Raw genomic sequence first — 18,657 nt, 5'->3', positions numbered from 1 at the left:
AACATAACCCTCTGAACCTTTGCACCACTTTCCAACTAAACGTTTATCTGAAAAGTTTACAGTTTTGTACCTTCCCATGATGCTGTCTGGTTCATTCTGCACCTCAATCAGCACCTAACACCACATACTTACTTCTCCAAATACAACAATGTATCCTTTTAGGCAGGGCACAAGTCCTAAAAAAAGAAGTGGGGGGACTAACCAAGTTATGCAGTATGCAAGTGACATTGTAGCGCAACATCACAGGAAGGGACAATACAGTAAGTGGCATCACAACCTATGAAGTAACAGGAAGTGACATCACAAGAAGTGGCATAAGATCTTAACACCTCACACGTGTTTCATAGGTCTATCATGAGTACATTTGAGCACATTACAAAATGTAACATATTAGATTTTGTATTGGGGTTGTGCCAAAAAAGTGATGCAACCCTGACGCAAAGTGTGAGCCTCAACTTATACATTTATTTTTTTTAACTCAGCCACAAAGAAATTGGCAACAAGGAGAAAGGTGGGAGTAAATGTATTCTGCCTAATCAGTTGCAAAATCTGTATTTTAAAATATCTTATGGGTTTAAGGCAACTTCTGCAGTGATGTTTGTGTGCCCAGAAAATCTCAATGAACAATAATAATGGTAATCTATCTTTGGAGGGTAATACATTTGCTGGAGAAATCGGTTTTCTGTAGTCCCAGTTTTGAATCAAAGTAGCATGCCTCTTTTTAGTACCTGTGAAGTAATACCAAGCTATGAGCCTTTGTTTCCCTCCATTGCATTTGCACCTAGGTGTGAGGCTCAGATAGCTCACAGCCAGCATAGTGGAACAAATAAAGGCCTGATGGCCCTTAAAGTTTTACAGCAAACAAATGATGGACAGAATGATGACAATGCAAACATTCTCCCCCAGTCGAAAGATCTGGGTTAAATCCATGCAAATCAGTCTTGACCCCGTAGCCCATGGGAACAGTCCAGACCGAACTGACAGGCCAGGTCCTCCCTGGACCGGAAACAAGCATCCTGGGACCAGTTTCAGGGTATGTCACCCTTCTTCAGCCAGGCTAGCTTGAATCCAGTGGCACAGTGAGCAAGGGAGCCACGTCTGGGCATACCCATCCCACTTAGGGCGAAAAGTGTTACAGCAAACAAATGATGGACAGAATGCTGACATTGCAAACATTCTCCCCCAGTCAAAAGATCTGGGTTAAATCCATTGTTCTTTTGCTCACTACACCACCCCAGTTTGGATCCAGCCATATGCAAATAAGTCTTGACCCCGTGGCCCATGGGAACAGTCCAGACCGAAATGCCAAGCCAGGTCCTCCCTGGACCGGAAACAAGCATCCTGGGACCAGTTTCAGGGTATGTCACCCTTCTTCAACCAGGCTAGCTTGCATCCAGTGGCACAGTGAGCAAGGGACCCACGTCTGGGCATACCCATCCCAGTTAGGGCGAAAAGTGTTACAGCAAACAAATGATGGACAGAATGCTGACAATGCAATTATTCTCCCCCAGTCAAAAGATCTGGGTTAAATCCATTGTTCTTTTGCTCACTACACCACCCCAGTTTGGATCCAGCCATATGCAAATCAGTCTTGACCCCTTGCCCCATGGTAACAGTCCAGACCGAACTGCCAACCCAGGTCCTCCCTGGACCGGAAACAAGCATCCTGGGACCGGTTTCAGGGTATGTCACCCTTCTTCAGCCAGGCTAGCTTGAATCCATTGGCACAGTGAGCAAGGGACCCACGTCTGGGCATACCCTCTGTACTGGGGTGAATGTATGACATTGTTCTGCATTCTGTCCATCAATTGTTCTTTTTGCATTTGTCACCCCGAGTGGGACAGGTATGCCCAGACGTGGGTCCCGTGCTCTCCATGTCACTGGAGTCAAGCTATCCTGGCTGATGAGGGCTAAAAGCCCCAAACCAGTCCTAGGATGCTTGTTTCCAGTCCAGGGAGGACCTGGCCTGACAGTTCGGGCTGGACTGTTCCCATTGGGTGCAGGGTCAAGACTGATTTGCATATGGCTGGGTCCAAACTCGAATGGCATGGTGAGCAAAAAAACAATGGATTTAGGCCCAGAACTCTGTACTGGGGTGAATGTATGACATTGTTCTTCATTCTGTCCATCAATTGTTCTTTTGGCCCTCAAAGTTTGCTCTTTGTTGTGTGCCCACTGAAATTTAAATCAACAAAGCTACCTCACCACCCTGGTGCCTTAAAATTGCACCGCGACGAGTTCAGCATATTTCAGTGTGGCCTACTGTTTGCTGGGTGGACAGCGTTGTGGAAATAGCGGGTGGATGCCGTCTACCAGTGTGTACCCCCGACTTGTTTCCTGCTTTTAGGAAGATAGTGTCATTATAGCCTACCTGGTTGACTTGGTGCCTCCTCAGCTCTCTTTCACCTGCAGACAGACGGACGTCTTCCCACTGTCATAGTCACATCAGGGGTTGCAGCAGAACACGGACTACCACCTAGGCTTTCTATTCTTCTAGCAGCACACACCCGAACCACAGTCATGTGGCTTATATCTGAAAGGTTAATATTCCTATGTGGCTTTTCCATCGACAACCCGATCGTGCAAGGGGAATATTGTGTAAATTGAGATTATTTTTATATGAAATTGACAGTTTTTCTCTTATGTGTTTGGAAATTAATTGAACAATGATCTATTCTGCCCATGTTTAGTAGTCCGAAGAAGAGTTACTAAACTATCTCACCCTGCCTTGTTTCCTCAAGCTTCTTACAAATTGTTTCGGTTAACTTTTAGCTAAATGGCATTAAGGTTCGTCTTCCAGTGACCCTTCTTGGTGGAAACCTAAAGGCTTATCAGTCCGGCTTCTCGGTGGCCGTCAGCACAGACTTTGGCCTGGTTGTGACCTACGATGGCTTTTCCCTCACAACAGTCACCCTTCTGCCCAACTACGCGAACTCCACGTGTGGTCTTTGTGGGAATTTGAACGGCAATCCTTCGGATGACTTCATGACTCCGAGCGGTACTCAGGCGTCCACTGAGGTGCTCTTTGGCAACAGCTGGAAGGTGCCAGATAACGATGCTCTTTGTAGTGAGGACTATACGGAGCCCACATGCACCAGCCAAACCCAGACTCTGTACAGTGGCAGCGCCTCCTGCGGCTTGATGAGGCTCACCACAGGTGCCTTTGCATCTTGTATTCCAGTTCTTTCTCCAGAGAACTTTGTGTCTAGCTGCATTTATGATCTCTGCGCCTCTGGAGGGAATCAGTCCACGCTGTGCAATGCTTTGCAGGCGTACACCGAGCGATGCCAGGCATTAAACATCGCAGTTGGGCAGTGGCGAAGCTCTGGATTTTGTGGTAAGTGATAACCAGATGGGTGAGAAAGAGGTTCTTAATTGCAGAAATGTCCACATTTTTAAAAATATATCAGTAACAATGGGCTATTTGTGCCATGTTGTATATAAGCCGAGAAGTTTATGGGATAGTTGTTAGTTTTTCTTTTAATTTTTCTAAGCAAAACAAAACATTTTGTGTTGAAAATGTGGCACAACCCATGGAAGGAGAATCTACTATCACAGTTTCTACTGAGTGTGATGCATGTGTCTGTATATGGGCAACTGATCGGTTTAGTTAATGGCCATATTGTCAGCCACTACGTGGCAATGAAATCAGTTGTCAAGTTCATTATTACAGTTCAACTACATGGGATGGGACTTGCTTTTGTTGGCTTGGAGGAAAACATCTGTGCCATACTGCATCTGTTTTTATCTTACAGGTGTCTCCTGTCCTGCCAACAGTATGTACCAGACCTGTGGCACGGCTTGCCCATCCACCTGCTCTGATTCCACTGCCAATCTGTACTGCACCCTGCCATGCCGAGAGGGATGCTTCTGCAATAGCGGCTACATCTTGAGCGGTGGTGTCTGTGTTCCTATCAACATGTGTGGCTGCAGAATGAATGGTCAGTACTACAACCTGGGGGACGTGGTCATTGTGACAGACACCTGCAGCCAGAAATGCACCTGCAGATATGCAGCCCAGGACATGGTGTGCGAAGATTACGGCTGCAGTTCTATGGATGAATGCAAAGTTGTGGATGGTGTAAGAGGCTGCTACCCAATACCCTATGGAATCTGCACTGCATCAGGGGATCCCCACTACAGCTCATTTGATGGACGCCTATTCGACTACCAAGGAACCTGTAAGACCACGCTCAGCAGGTATTGTGGAGCTGCTGGAAATCTATTAGACTTTAGTATTAAAGTCGTTAACGAGCACCGGACATCCACCAGTGTGGCCTGGACACGATCTGTGGAAATCAGAGTCTATAGCGAGCTGATATCGATAGTTGTCGGTCAGGATAATAAAGTGCAGGTGAGGAGCTAACTCTTACACTCTGTTCACAGCCATGTGTTTTTTTCTTTACCATAGGTTATTCATAATAAATGTTCAGACTGGAATATAATTGAAGCTTTAAATTATATGTGTATTACAATTTATTAGGCACTCATTAAGGCAAGTAACTCCAAATGGGAGCTTTATTGTGTCCCCAATAACCCCTGCACTGTGCTCCCTAGAAATGACATTCAACCCTGAGGTAAAAGACATGAATTGTGCTGGTGGAGCGGTGCTTTATAATCCCCCCAACCCCCCTCGTTATGGTGGCGGATACCCCCATTGGGGGATTCAAACCAATACCTGGTCCCCCATTGGCCAGATGTTTTGTCACCCTTTTCTTGGCGTGCTAGCTCTTGAGCGGGGTGGGGGCAGCCCCCCTCACCCCCTTTGTCTCCGGACGTACTGACATGCCCAAACAGGATTTTCCGGGTCCCCAGAGGCTGTTATGGCGCCGGCCTGTGAGGCCCCCTCGGGTGGCAGCCTCTTCAATAACCCCTGCACTGTGCGCACTACAAATTACATGCAACCCTTACATTTGCTCCTGCAATGAATGAGCCAACACATGTTGTTATGTTGTGATCGATGTTGGCCACCTTTTTATTTGCATTTGACATAACTTTAGCTCTCGTAATACAAAGCCCTGGTCATAACTTTATGACCCTGGCCATAAATCATCATCATGGACTGTCATACATTAGTATCATAAATCATTTTCTCATCTTACAGGTCATAAATCATCCTGTGACAGTTTGTTATCCCACCCTGTTACTGGGGTCATAAATCCTTCCTGCCAGTTTTGGGGCTCATAAAGTGTTCCATTCTTTTTCGCGCTGATTGCATGTGGGGGGTAGCCTCTCCCCGGAGTTAGGCCCCAACTCGCTACCTTGTGTGTCCCTTTTGTGCCGTGTCAACTGGCATGTCTGGGCTGCGAGTGCCGTCTTTGTTTTCAACCCCCTTTTTCTGGCCTACTCACCCTGCCGTAAAGCATCCCCAAGTGAGTGGCCCTCCTCCTACACACCGCCCTGTCTGTGTGCTCCATAACCAACAACTGTACCCCTTATCTGCCACGTCGCAAGGGAGGCTTACCTCTCCCGGCGGCTCTCCCTGTTTCTTATTATTGTTTATGTGTAGCCGGCCAGAGCCATTGCTCCCCATAGGTTGGCCCAAAACACTTGCATCCCTTCTTCTGACAGGTGGGCCCTGTCTTGTGCTTATAGTCCTGGACGCCCAGGGTTGATGAGGCCGTGCCTGATGCTTTCCAGGGCATTGATCTGGGAAAATCTGCTCACCGTGATCTTTTGGTTCCTCCTCAAGTTTTCGACAGCCTTATGTGACTGTGCTCCATGCCAAAACAACCTGGTTATCAATTAGGACCATATGATGGTGGTGTTACCCTCTCAGTCAGGTAAGCCTGGATGATGCAAAGGAGATCTTTCCTACCCAAGTCTGCGAGGTCGTTCCCGCCTCTGGATTATCAAGATGTCGGGATGCCATGCGGCCGCCTCCTGCAATCCCTCTAGTGTTGCTGAAAGCTGGTTCAATATCATTCCTGGGTGGCCCGACCACCAGACGCACATGTTGACTGGTCTGCCTCTCTGCTTGTGGCCTTCTCGTAGCCAGCAGGTGTACATTCAGGAGACATTTGAGTGGCCTACAACCCATACCAGCTGAGGACGCCTCCCTGCTGAGGCAACAATCACATTGTCAGGTGTCACATTGATCACATACACTTCTTTTATTTTTTTATTTTATAATAACTGGGGCCTCACGTATGTCCTGTAGGCGTTAGACCGCCACCTATCCACGGACTTGATCCCTGCCTCTGACATCCCCAGTTGAGCAGCAGATGTTGCTGCCACAATCCTAAAGGAATGTGATCCGAAGGCGGCTGTCGGGAGCCCTGCCCAGAGCCTTGTGCATTACCGCTGTGAAGTGAAATTTACTTAGGAGGTTCCCATCCCTATGCCTGAATAGGGGGTGTACCACCATGTAGGCCAAGAGGCAGCATACTGCATGGTACCTGGAGTCGCTGATGCAATCCAGCCGTACCAGCACCCTTCTGTCCGCCTGATCTATTTTTGACGGTCTCAGCAGCAGCTTTACATAGAATACTGCTATCTTGACGTTGGCTGAATGCAGGCATCTTACTGCTGGGGCAATCCTTGCAGGGGCCACCAGTTCGATGACCCTAAATGCCCCAAAGAATGATGGCACAAAGGCCGCTCTGAATAAAGTTACTTCAAATGTGTCTCTTGCCACTCCCCCCATTGTGTCCATGAGCAGGGTAAATTTCTTAAAGTCTATGGGACGCCGGGTGTCATGTTTCTCTCCCTCTGTGCATGTCAATACCTTCAGTGCTGCCCTAGTGTAATGGGTTGCTTTGGGGATGTCATTATCTTTGAAAAGTGTGCTATGGCAGACAGGTGAGCCTGCACCCAAGATTTGGACATTTTTCCCATGAATGCCCATTGTATGAAATGCTCCACTGCCTTAGTTGTCTCGCCTGTGTCTCCCAGAGACTGGAGCCCCCCCACCTGCATCACAGTTCCTGTGTATTTCCTGTAGCACCTGGTTGCCCTCGGGGTGAGGGCTTGGTTGACTAGTACCGACAAGTCCGTCATCCAGGGCCCATAACTCCTCTGGTAAGGGGGTCATATTCTCCACCGCCCCTGGGCCAGTTTCCTGAATCTGCTCATCGGTGCTCGAGAGAGTGCATCTGCCACTGTGTTCGCCTTCCATGCCATAATTATGAATGCATCCAACCAGTTATCTAAATTCCTTTCTTTCCTCACCCTTCGCCTTTCCCTCCTATCCTCCTCTTTTTTTATGGCATGTGGTCAGGTCCAACCCGTCCAACTGTATTTCCAATAATGAAAAGATGTCAATAAATTCCTTCCTCCATATCCTTTCCTTTACTGGTAAAGGCTTGAGGCTTGCCAAACCTGTGGCTCTAGTGATCATTAATGGCTGCCCCATGATGGCCCTGCATTTGCCTCTAGGGATTGACCTACCAATGTCATGTTGTCTGCCATGCTGTTATGGGGGACACTAGTGCCCCACTTAACCCCTGTGCCACCTTGCTGCTTAATTGCCCGGGTCTGCTGCTATCACTAGTGCGCCTCTCCTGTTGCCCTTGCAAGCGCTCCAGCCGCGAGTGCCCTGGATCCACTAGGTGCCATTGGGAGCCCCAATATACCCCTGAGGCTGTGTGTCTGTTGAGACCTGACTGTGCATTTAAGCCGTTGAACAACAAAGGGGCAATGGATTTCAAACACTCCTGCACTATTGGGCCGATACACTCACCACTTGTTGCTGTGGTGGCTTTGCCGTTGGTGCCCGCCTTTGCTGCGATGGCTGGTCGCCCTCTTGCATCCTTTCCTCACGACAGTCACCTTTGGTGCTTTCTTGGAAGGCCTCTGCTGCTTCCTGGTTGCTGGCCGGCTGTTGCTTTCTCTGGGCCCTCCATCTGCTGATTGCTTGGCCCCTCGCCGGCATCCTTGTCTAGGTGTGCCTGCAGCCTGTTTGTCCTGTGCACCTTGGATGCAGCCCTGATCTGTCGCAAGAGCTCTCCCAGCTTCCATGGCCACTCGTTGGCGCTCTGGTTCTCCATGCTTTTTGCATAACATTGGGTGGCTAGGAACGCTGCTTGCTGTGAAGTGCTGGGTTATGTTGTCCCTCGATCGGGCTGTCCCCAGCCCCTTGCATAGTTCCTTGAGGTGCTTTTGCCCCTGCTGTGGGATCTGCGGGGTGCTTCCACTCACCGTATGCACCAAAACCTGGTCTTTTGGCTTGGAGGGACTGGGCTGTCCCCAGCCCCTTGCGTAGTTCTTTGAGATGCTTTTGGCCCTGCTGCCGGGCTCTGCGGGGTACTGCCACTCACCGTATGCACCAAACCTGTTCTTTGGGCTAGGAGAGGCTGGGTCGCGTCATTCTCTGATCGGGATGTCCCCAGCCCCTGGTGAAGTGAACTTGCTTGGTCCATGATTTTTAGCAGCAGGACCACCAGTTATAGGGCAGCACTTCCTTATTCCTGTTTCTTATTTCCTTTTTCAGCCCCTTTTCTTCCTCTTTGTTTTTTTTTTTTGCAAAGGTGGAAGTCTCCTTTAAACGCGGAGTTTCCCTTTAAACATGCGGGGAGGGTGTGGCCTCGCGTTGGTTAGTGTCAGGCAGGCCGCGCGCACCTGCTCGAGGTCCCGCTTCCCACGTTGCACTCGGAGGAGTGGTCAACTTGCACTGGCCTATCTCTCCCACTTTGGTGCTCAGGGGGGGGGGGAGCTCCACTTCTTTCCCACCGCTTGCCTGCCCCGTTTGCTTACTCCCACCACTTGCTTGACCCTGTCCAAGTGAGAGGGCGGGGAAGCACCTTGGTCTCACTCTGCGGCGTCACCACATTGCGCTGCAGCCTTGACTCCCCTTGCTCATTTCGCAATTAGAAGCTGGACCGACCTTTAGCATCTGGTGGAGAACATCCAACTCGTCGCACTGCCGACTCGCCTTACCTTGCCACCTCTGCAGCTCCAAGCTCTGCTGCATCTCGGACCGCAGGAGCATGGCACAACCAGATGCACTCAGGAGCGGGGAGCTCCGATCTGCCGCTGGTAAACCCAGGAGCTCGAGAAGCCAATCCTGGCAGGGCTTATAAGTCCTCAGTTTCGTCGACGCAGCAGTGAACCGACAATATTTCCGGGTTGGCGAAGATTAAGGTTGTCGTTTTGTGATCATCGTGGCACTGATTCCCAACTCCCCGAGGTAGAATACATAATTTGTGCTGGCAGAGCGGTGCCTTGTAATCCCCCCAAGCCCCCTTGTTGTGGCGGCGGTTTCCCCCATTGGGGGTTTGAACCAATACTTGCACCCCCCCATTGGCCAGGTGTTTTGGTGCCCCTTTCTTGGCGCACTCGTTCTTGAGGAGGTTGGGGAATCCGCCCCCTCATCCCCTTTGTCTCCAGGCATGCTGACGCGCCCAAACCGGATTTAACGAGTCCCCGGTGGCTGTTCATTGCGCCAGCCTGGGAGGCCTCCTTCGGGGGCGGCCTCGGCAAGTGCATACTGGCCTTTTTATTTATGAGCGAAGGTGTATGTGTTACATGAAACTCTTGAACCTCTTGTTGGGGTTGGCTCTATCAGACAGAGGTATTGTTTAAGGAATACTGGTATGGTTTAGGGAACAGATCCATTATTTCAGTTGAACATGGCTGTGGTTGAGCACATACAGCGAAAGAGGGAAATGACTTCATATGGTACGTGCTCAAGCATAGTGTGTGCATATTATATGTTTTGAGAGACTGTTTTTCATGAGACCATGTGTACTTAGGTCAGTGTGTGCTACGTTCAGGGAATGCTGCGATGTGAATGTCCAGATAGGCCAGACTCACAGATTTGCATCTTGTTTTTCATTTCAGTTGAATGAATCGCTGGTCAACCTGCCAGTTATTCTGCAGTCAGGAAGGATCCAGGTCGTCAAGAGCGGCTCCACAGCCAAACTGCAGACAGACTTTGGCCTCTCTGTGACCTATGACTGGAGCCAACGTGTGGTTCTCACGGTTCCCCTGGCCTACTCAGGGCTTCTCTGTGGCCTCTGTGGTAACTTTGATGGCAACAAGAGCGATGATTTCAGGGCTCCCAACGGTACCTTGCTTACCAGTGCAGGAGCATTTGGCAACAGTTGGCAAGAGGATGACTCCCAGTTCCACTGCTTGGATACCAAAATCCAGCCACAGTGTAGCCTGACCCTGCAAACTCAGTACAGATCCCTAGAGTCATGTGGGAGAATGACTGATCCCACTGGGCCATTCGGGAGCTGCAATAGGTTGGAGGATCCCAGCACCTACATAGACAATTGTGTCTATGATTTGTGTGCCACAGATGGTGATAAACAGAGTTTGTGTGACAGTCTTCAAAGTTACACACAGGAGTGCCAAAACCATGGTCTCCCAGTTCTATCCTGGAGGAACCTGACAGGATGTGGTGAGTGCTGCTTTACATCTTCTACATGATGCGCTCCTTCCTCTATCATCATTGGCCCACTTTTATTGTTAGGATTAAATACCCAGCAGAAAGTTCCCTCTATACTCATACAAAAAAGCTTTGTGAATCAGCCCCTACATTCTGGTAAATGTTTATATTTTAATTCAAATGCAACCATGCTCTGGAAACATGTACAGCGAAAGAGACCTTAGTGCCACTACTTGGTCCTGGAAGTCCATATTTTCTTCAGCTTGATGGTTAGTGAGCCCACGTATGCCACTTGATATTAAACGGTTGGTTTACTCATAAATTTCAGAGAGAGGTTAAAGGTCTAATAACCGATTAAAAATCCTTAAACCCTGATTTGTTTACCCTATTTGTTTATAAGCTACTCACTGTAATCATTTTCTTAGAGTCCCTCTCACTTTTTATTTAGCCTTATTTTCTCTTGTTGTAAAACAAAGGAAGGGTATTTTGTTTCCTGGATTAAATAACTTGCCTTGAAACTCAATAGGGCAAAGCATTAAATCTTATTTATTATTTCTGTTCATGGTATTTCTGTTGCTCATACTATAAATGAAATCATCCCAAGATGATAAAAACAATGAAAGGTAAGCTTGGGACATTGGGGCATGCAAACTAGAAGATGCAGCTTGGTGTCTTGTTGGCAGCACACTATGAGTAAGGCCATTACATATATTCATTTAGGAGCTGAAGTAGGGAAGGATGAGCCTGTGGTTTAAGTTGAAATCCATTATGCCCAGTCCTTAAGGCTAGACGAATGTTTAATAAATGGCTGTATTAATGTATTTTTACAGATCTCATCTGTCCCAGCAACAGCCACTATGAGCTCTGTGGGTCTTCTTGTCCTTCGTCCTGTGCCATGCCTAACTCTTCATCCAACTGCGCTACTCCGTGTGCAGAAGGATGCCAGTGTGACAGCGGTTTCATCGTCAGTGCTGATGAGTGTGTGCCCCTGAATCAGTGTGGTTGCACCTACAATGGCCAATATCTTAAAGCCGGCCAGACCTATCGACAAGGAAGCAATTGTGAGACACTGTGCGAATGTGATGGATCTACAGGGACAATCCAGTGCTCAAGTTCCTCCTGTGCATCCACCGAGGTCTGCACCAGCATCAAAGGAGTGTACGGTTGCTACGCTTTACCGGATGGTATCTGCCAGGCCTCTGGAGATCCTCATTACACCAGTTTTGATGGACAGAGATTTGATTTCCAGGGAACATGCACATATGTCCTGTCTGAGCTCATAGGGACAAGTGGTTCTCTCCCTTTCTTCAGAGTGGAGGTTAAAAATGAAAACTTGCAAGGTCTTCCTGTAGCTGTGACTACAGAGGTTTTTATAACCGCATATGACACACTGATCCATCTTCAAAGTGGTAGACATGGGACGGCGGTGGTAAGAGTTCTGTTGTTTGCTATTGAACTGTTGTAATATGCTAACTTGAAATCTCTATCTATCTATCTATCTATCTATCTATCTATCTATCTATCTATCTATCTATCTATCTATCTATCTATCTATCTATCTATCTATCTATCTATCTATCTATCTATCTATCTATCTATCTATCTATCTATCTATCTGTCTATCTATCTTTATTTATTTTGCAGTTTTGTCTAGTGGGAACATGACCCTAAGGCATCAGGGTGCTTTACAAGAGCAAAAGATTACACTATAAAAGATTCAGCATATTTTAGGCACAGAGACAAAAACATTTGCCTTTATAAATATTACAATTTTTTTTTCACTGGTCTGGACTGCACTGGAATTTTTCCACCCTTCAATGTCAGACAAGATAGTTTGCAAAAAGCCCACACATCGAACCTAAGATTTGCAATCGATAGTACTGTCTTGATACTTGCAGTTTGTATGTTATGACTGAACCTTCCCTTTTTGCCTTCTTCAGGTGAATGGAGTTGTTGTGAGTCTGCCAGCGAGCCTCAGTGATGGAAGAATTATTATCTATCAGAGTGGATCCTATTCAGTCCTTAAAACAGACTTTGGTCTGCGGGTGAACTATGACATGGTCTACAGCATCTTTGTCACCCTGCCTACTCAATACTGGGGGCAAGTTGGAGGACTCTGTGGGAACTTCAATGGCTTGACCTCTGATGACTTCACCATGCGCAATGGATCCATAGTTAAAAATGCCTTTGTGTTTGGAGAAAGCTGGATGTCAGATGGCAGTACAGGTTGTGACCATGGGTGCTCAGATTCCTGTCCTGTGTGTGACCAAGATATGCTCAGTCAATCAAAATCTGCCTGTTGGATCATTCAGAACCCACAAGGTCCTTTCTCGTCCTGCCACTTGATGGTGGACCCAGCTCATTACTTCTCAGATTGCGTCTATGACTACTGCCTCACTGGTGCGAATAGCGCATTCCTTTGCCAAGCCATCCAGGCCTACGTGGCCACCTGCCAGGCTGTAAACGCCACCATCTCAAGCTGGAGAAGTACTGACTTTTGTGGTGAGAATATTTCTTACTCTTATATCTATATGCGTATTTATGTTTTACAATACAAAACATTGCTGAAAGTAACATATTAATGATGTCTTTAATTGATAAGCTGCATACCAAAGAAATACAATCTTACTAAATGTGTTATTAAGTTGTACCTGAGAAATCTAACCACATCAATATGCAGTGTATTGTAATCGCCTGACAGTTTAAAATAGTTTACATATGATAAATTAACACCAGCTGCAATATGTTTGAAGTGAAATTCCCCTATATTATTAACCGCATTGGAGTGATTCTTCATGAAGCAGAAAGGGTTGCCAGAAGGAGGATGCCGACAATCCTAAAAAAGGTGCCAAAGCTATGTGTTGCCCTTAGATGAGACCCATCTAAATGTATTATGATAACAATATGCAAATCCTCGTCTCCTCATTAAGACTCAACCTTTATGTTCTTAAGTGGTGCATGCAAGATCCTTTCCCCCCTCAAACAGAATAATAAATGTTCCACAAATTCATTATACAAGAAGTAAGTTTCTCAAAATGTAAGCATGTTCAGCAGGGGAACTGTAGACATCCCCCTTGGACACAATCAACATATTCTATGGTCCAGTCTGTCAACTGTTCAAACATTGAGAAGAACTTTGGAGTGGCTATAGACAAGCAGAATTAAGTACTATGTTTCAATATGTTTTAATTTAAACCTCTTATTATTGCTAAAGTGAAGCCGGTAATCAGGTTTGTGGCATGGAATAACATCACAGATTCATCCCCCATCAATAGATAAATGAGTGTGGAGATTGGCTTTTACACTCACACACTAATCCTCTCCTTTCCAGAGGCAAGGTTTGGCTGAATAAGCAATCACTTGACTCCAATATCAACCCTCAAAGTATTATTTCCTAGGGTTGTCCCAAGTTATGATTTGATACCAATAACATCTTAACTTTTTGGGGAAGCTGTGAATGTGCCAGGCTGAATCAGACTGAGAATAAATCTATATTAAAGACATCTAGGAATGTTGGTTATAATCCAGAGATCCATCTTATTAGAATGACCTGAGTGGTATTGCATGGTGAGTGTAATGTTGTTAGACTTATATTTATCATGACTGTAGGAAATTGGATTACTGATTGAGGGGGGTGAAACCCTATTCAAGCAGCAACCACATTATCTGTCATGGTGAAACACTAGCAAACCACACATTAACCCGTGCTTAACACTTTGATAGCTTGGCAAAAAGCAGCCAGGATTAACCTAGAGGCAATATGGAAAGTAATTTTGCAGCACTTCAAACAGTAATAAAGTAAAAACACAACATATGAAAAATCCCATACCAGAGTAAAATTGAGTAAATTATTTTAAACCAAAACAACAAAAAACATTAAGTAAAACTGGAGATATGCAATTTTAAAGATTGAAGTAAAAATAGCGCAGAAAGAACAAACTATGGTTATCCGGTCGTGCCGGACCTGGACAAAGTTACAAGTTCAGGCCGAGTACAATGGAGTGCGGGCCCGATTCAGGGACCAAGTAAGACCCGCTGAACAAAGTACCACAAATCCTGGATGAAGAGTGTTGCAAGATCCTGTGCCAAGGATGCCTTGAGGAGTGGCAGTTCTGAGAAAGCTGTTATATTATATTAGGGTGCTAGGGCTTGTAAAGTGCATAGCTGCCCCAGCAATGGGGCTTCCCAGTGCAGCTCCCAGAGGACAATATGAGCTGCAAAATGCCGGCACCCAATAGGGCGGAATGGGGGGTAGGTAGAGAAAAGCCAGGTTTTAAGGGATTTCCTGAAAATCAGATGGTTTGGGGTTTTCCTGCGGGAGAGAAGGACTGACTTCCTGAGAGAAAGGACCAGAACACGGAAAGAGGGACCGCCCTCTCTTGCTCTTCTGACACAGGGAACAATGGCCAAATTGAGATTGGCTAAGTGCAAAAGATGCAAGGGTCAGTAAAGTGATATAAGGTTGAACAGTATTGGAGACCCCTGGGAGTGCAGGGTCTTATGAGCAATGCATAAAGTCTTGAAGTGAATATGCTTATCCACAGGGAGCCAATGCAGCTCGCGAATGAGACCAGATGCGGTGCAGTATTTAGGGAGGGAGAATAGCACCCTGCATGACTGCAATGTGTTTCGTCGCACTTCATCAGTTTTGCCCACAGGACCACAGCTCGGCTGGCAGAGCACCTTCAGGCCCACTTCCAAGGGTCCAGGACTTGGGTGGCACCACTTAGGGAGGTGTCAAGGCTCACAGCGGATTGAGTCCAGACACTAGGTTCAAGGTGGTTGGAGTCTTTCCTGTCCCTGAGACTCTAATCATGAGGCCATCCAACTAGTCCTTGGAGACACTCAGGTGGTCCCGGCCACACCCGAAGTGACTAACACTTAATTAAAAACATGCCACCATTATAGCACCATATGCATATGTGACAAAATGACAATGTGTACTAGCCACATAGGACCTGTGTTTTCAGTGTGTTCATTAGGAGGCACATCCTCTTGTTCTTAATTGAGCACTTTGGTGTTATAAAGGTCGCACGTTCTGGTTTTGAGAAGCAGTCACTTCTGGTGCTATAGAGGCGACCCAGTGTGGCAAGTGGTGTGCATAATGTTCTTTGGCTTTCTGTTTACTTTCATCACATTCATTATTATACTATTTTATTAGGCCATTCAGGGGATTGTCCCAGAATGGGCATTTCTACACTGTGTCATGATGATGGTCTTGTGGATATTTAAAAGGATGCTTAAGTGGGTGGCACAATCAGTGATGCAGGTCCACTAGTAGCATTTAATTTACAGTCCCTGGGAACATGTAGTACCGCTTTGCTAGGGGCTTACAACTAAATTAAATGTGCCAATTCGGCATAAACTAATTTTATTATCTTTAAAGGAGGGACTAGAAGCTCTTTAGCTCTGGTTAGCAGTGTTAACGTGTGCAGAGTCCTAAAAGCCAACAAAAACAGATACAGCAAACAGGAGAGTGAAGGCAAAATGTTTGGGGATGACCCTGTAGAGAGGGCCAAGTTCAACAATGACCCAGTACCTTTCAGGGCACTTCTGCATGAGATATTTTAAAAGTGATGTGATTCAATTATGCATAAACTGACTGTACAGATAAACATAAAGTATGTACATAACACTCCAGACCCTCATTTAAGAGTAGAAGGGCCTGAGTCGCAAAATACATGGCAAAACTGCACCAGCATTGTGCTTCTGTAAGACAAAACCTAAATATCAAATTTTACATGATCAATTCTTTGTTTTAGAAAATTAAGTGTGCTTACATCTTGTGCATGCACAATCAGAGGCTGGCTAGTGGGCATATTTCAATTTGCTAGAGGCCATCAAGAATGAGAGCCTTGATTCTCAATGAATTCTGACAGACAAGCACATCTAGTTAGCCTCCTCATGATGGTAGTGAGATGGTTCAGCAGTCAGAGTTTAAATACTCGAATTACAGTGATATTGCATGTAGAGGAGAATGCTACAAACACATTTGTGAAATGTAGCAGTGATATTACTACCCCTTCGAAACATAAAAATACCATATAACAACGTTATCATGAATTAAAATGTGTTGTAGATTGTAGATATAGAACATTTGGAAATACTCTAATGTATTGGCATAAAGACTAGAAGAGAATGGACATTAAGTGTATAATGAAAGCACCACGTTAGGAAGCACAGTCACAGTAAGTTCATTTGACAGAGGATCCAGCTATAACATCAAGTGCCAATGTCCTCTCTCAGGGATAGTGTTTTGATTTTTGGTTTTGAAACACATTTCCTAATGTCCTAGAAGATAACCCGCAGAGGTCTGGATAAAGATCAGCAGGATGTCTTATCAAGAGACTTCCATTTAGTTGTTTCCAAGTGCAGTTGTAAAGGCTATTGAGTGTGTACTGTCATGGATGTGTTGAGGTAATTCTCTCATGCTTTTATCGTTTCTAGCCATGCAGTGCCCAGTGAACAGTCAATACACACTTTGTGGGCAGCACTGTCAAGATTTGTGTGCGAGTTCTATGGTGATGCCCAGGTGTGATACTACCTGCATTGAGGGTTGTGTCTGCAACAGCGGATTCAAGAGAAGTGGAGATGTTTGTGTCCCAGAATCACAGTGTGGATGTTCTTATAATGGATTATACTACAATGTGAGTAGTTGCACTATGTATCATCTCTATTTAGATTGCAAAATATTATATATTCGAGTGTGTAACGCCCCTGTAAATACAATCATCTGACTACAGTTCCTTCTTACTCAAGAAATGACTGGAATCCTGCCGCATCTACCAAAGTGAAGCAAGATGCATACGGATTAGCAGTGTTTGATAGTCGAAGAGCCAGGCAGTGACTACTCCAGACAATGTTAGGGAAGGTCATACTCAAGCACATGCAAGAGACCCCTACAGCTCCTGGTACCACTGCCCCTGGACACTGCTAATCCAGCATTGTCAACAAAGGTATCAGACCAGGAAGAAAAACAGTACTAGATAGAAATTTGGAACAGATATATATATTTATTTGTGAGCAGCACATACAGTTCTTGTTTTTATACTGTGTATCCTGGGAAACAAATTTCGCCTTTTATGACAGGACAAAGCGAAACTACAATCCCCAAAGGCAATTATAAAAAACAGTAATAGGTGAGAAAGTCTAACCAAGAACCCTTGAATTATCTTATGTAATCACCTCAAACTCTAAATTATAGGATATTTGAAGCCAATGTAGAATTGTGCAACTTTAGTCCATGACCTGTGGCATCGAAATGTTATTGGTGCACCCTTGCCCCATCCACAGTGAAGCTCCCATAACCTAAAAATATTCTTGTACCGAGACAAAGTTGTAAAGGTTATCCAGTTCATTTAACAACATATTTTGATACTATTTAAAATGTTGAACTCCTTTGTTAAAGTGCTTAAAATAGTTATACAGTGCTTGCATTTTGTGTTTTTAGTGCCATGTTTTTGTTGTGAAAAATAGTTTAGTTCTTTGGCGTGTTTTATTTATGTTACTACCACAGTGCATATTGTTCACCTTTTGAAGCTAATAAGATTGTAAATTAATGTGCATCAGTCACAAGAGTGACTGCATCTTTCTTTTTCATATCTTTCCTCGGTTCTCTCCATCTCTGTTCCACAGGTTGGTGAACTAGTCTGGCTTCCTGGCTGCTCCAAAAGGTGTCGGTGCAGCTCTTCAGGCCGCTTCACCTGTGTCGATAGCAGCTGTGCAGAGGGGCAGGAATGTGCCCTGAAGGATGGAAAGCTCGGTTGCCAGATGCCCGGGGCCATCTGCACAGTCACCGGAGATCCCCACTACCATTCATTTGACAAGGCTGTGACCAATTTCATGGGAACCTGTGCCTACGAGATCAGCCAGGGGTCCGATGGCTCCTCAGGATTCTCCTTCCGGGTGGTGGCAGAGAACAGGCGCTACCAGAACCCCAAGGTTTCCTTTGTACATCGGGTCACCATCTGGCTCAACAGTACTGAGGAGATGGTGAAGTTGATCTTCGAACAAGGGAAAGCGCCTCTGGTGAGACATGTATTTGTGTAATGGAGGTCTGTGTATATCATAACTATTGCTGGCGTTTCTGATTTCACTTATCTCAAGGCCCAATGTATTTTCCAGAGTTGACCTCGCCTTCACTGCTTTATTGACACCTCAACAAGTTCAGAACATTTTACTATACGCTGATAACACTATATTTTACTAATTAATTGGTGGTTTAATCTGGCTTCTAGACCTACAAAACAGCAGCCCATCCCTACATGGATCGATTAACAAAACCATTTCTAAACATGAAGGTGTCGCTTATGAATGAGTTGAAT

General features: G+C 45.8%; 1 protein-coding gene across 1 annotated transcript in view; it reads left to right on the top strand.

The window, feature by feature from the left end:
* Positions 1-18,657, top strand: part of LOC146809308 (alpha-tectorin-like) — a 332,591-nt gene that overhangs the window by 171,330 nt on the left and 142,604 nt on the right. Inside the window, exons 9-15 of the mRNA XM_085616115.1 lie at positions 2,773-3,337; positions 3,756-4,354; positions 9,781-10,345; positions 11,164-11,762; positions 12,274-12,835; positions 16,781-16,980; positions 17,969-18,361. Coding sequence (XP_085472241.1) covers positions 2,773-3,337; positions 3,756-4,354; positions 9,781-10,345; positions 11,164-11,762; positions 12,274-12,835; positions 16,781-16,980; positions 17,969-18,361 — 3,483 coding nt within the window. The remainder of the gene's footprint in view (positions 1-2,772; positions 3,338-3,755; positions 4,355-9,780; positions 10,346-11,163; positions 11,763-12,273; positions 12,836-16,780; positions 16,981-17,968; positions 18,362-18,657) is intronic.

The sequence above is a fragment of the Triturus cristatus genome, chromosome 7 (assembly GCF_964204655.1).
Source record: "Triturus cristatus chromosome 7, aTriCri1.1, whole genome shotgun sequence".
NCBI classification, from domain to species: Eukaryota; Metazoa; Chordata; class Amphibia; order Caudata; family Salamandridae; genus Triturus; species Triturus cristatus.
Note: the sequence above shows the minus strand (reverse complement) of the source record. Positions and strands in the feature narration are given on the sequence as shown.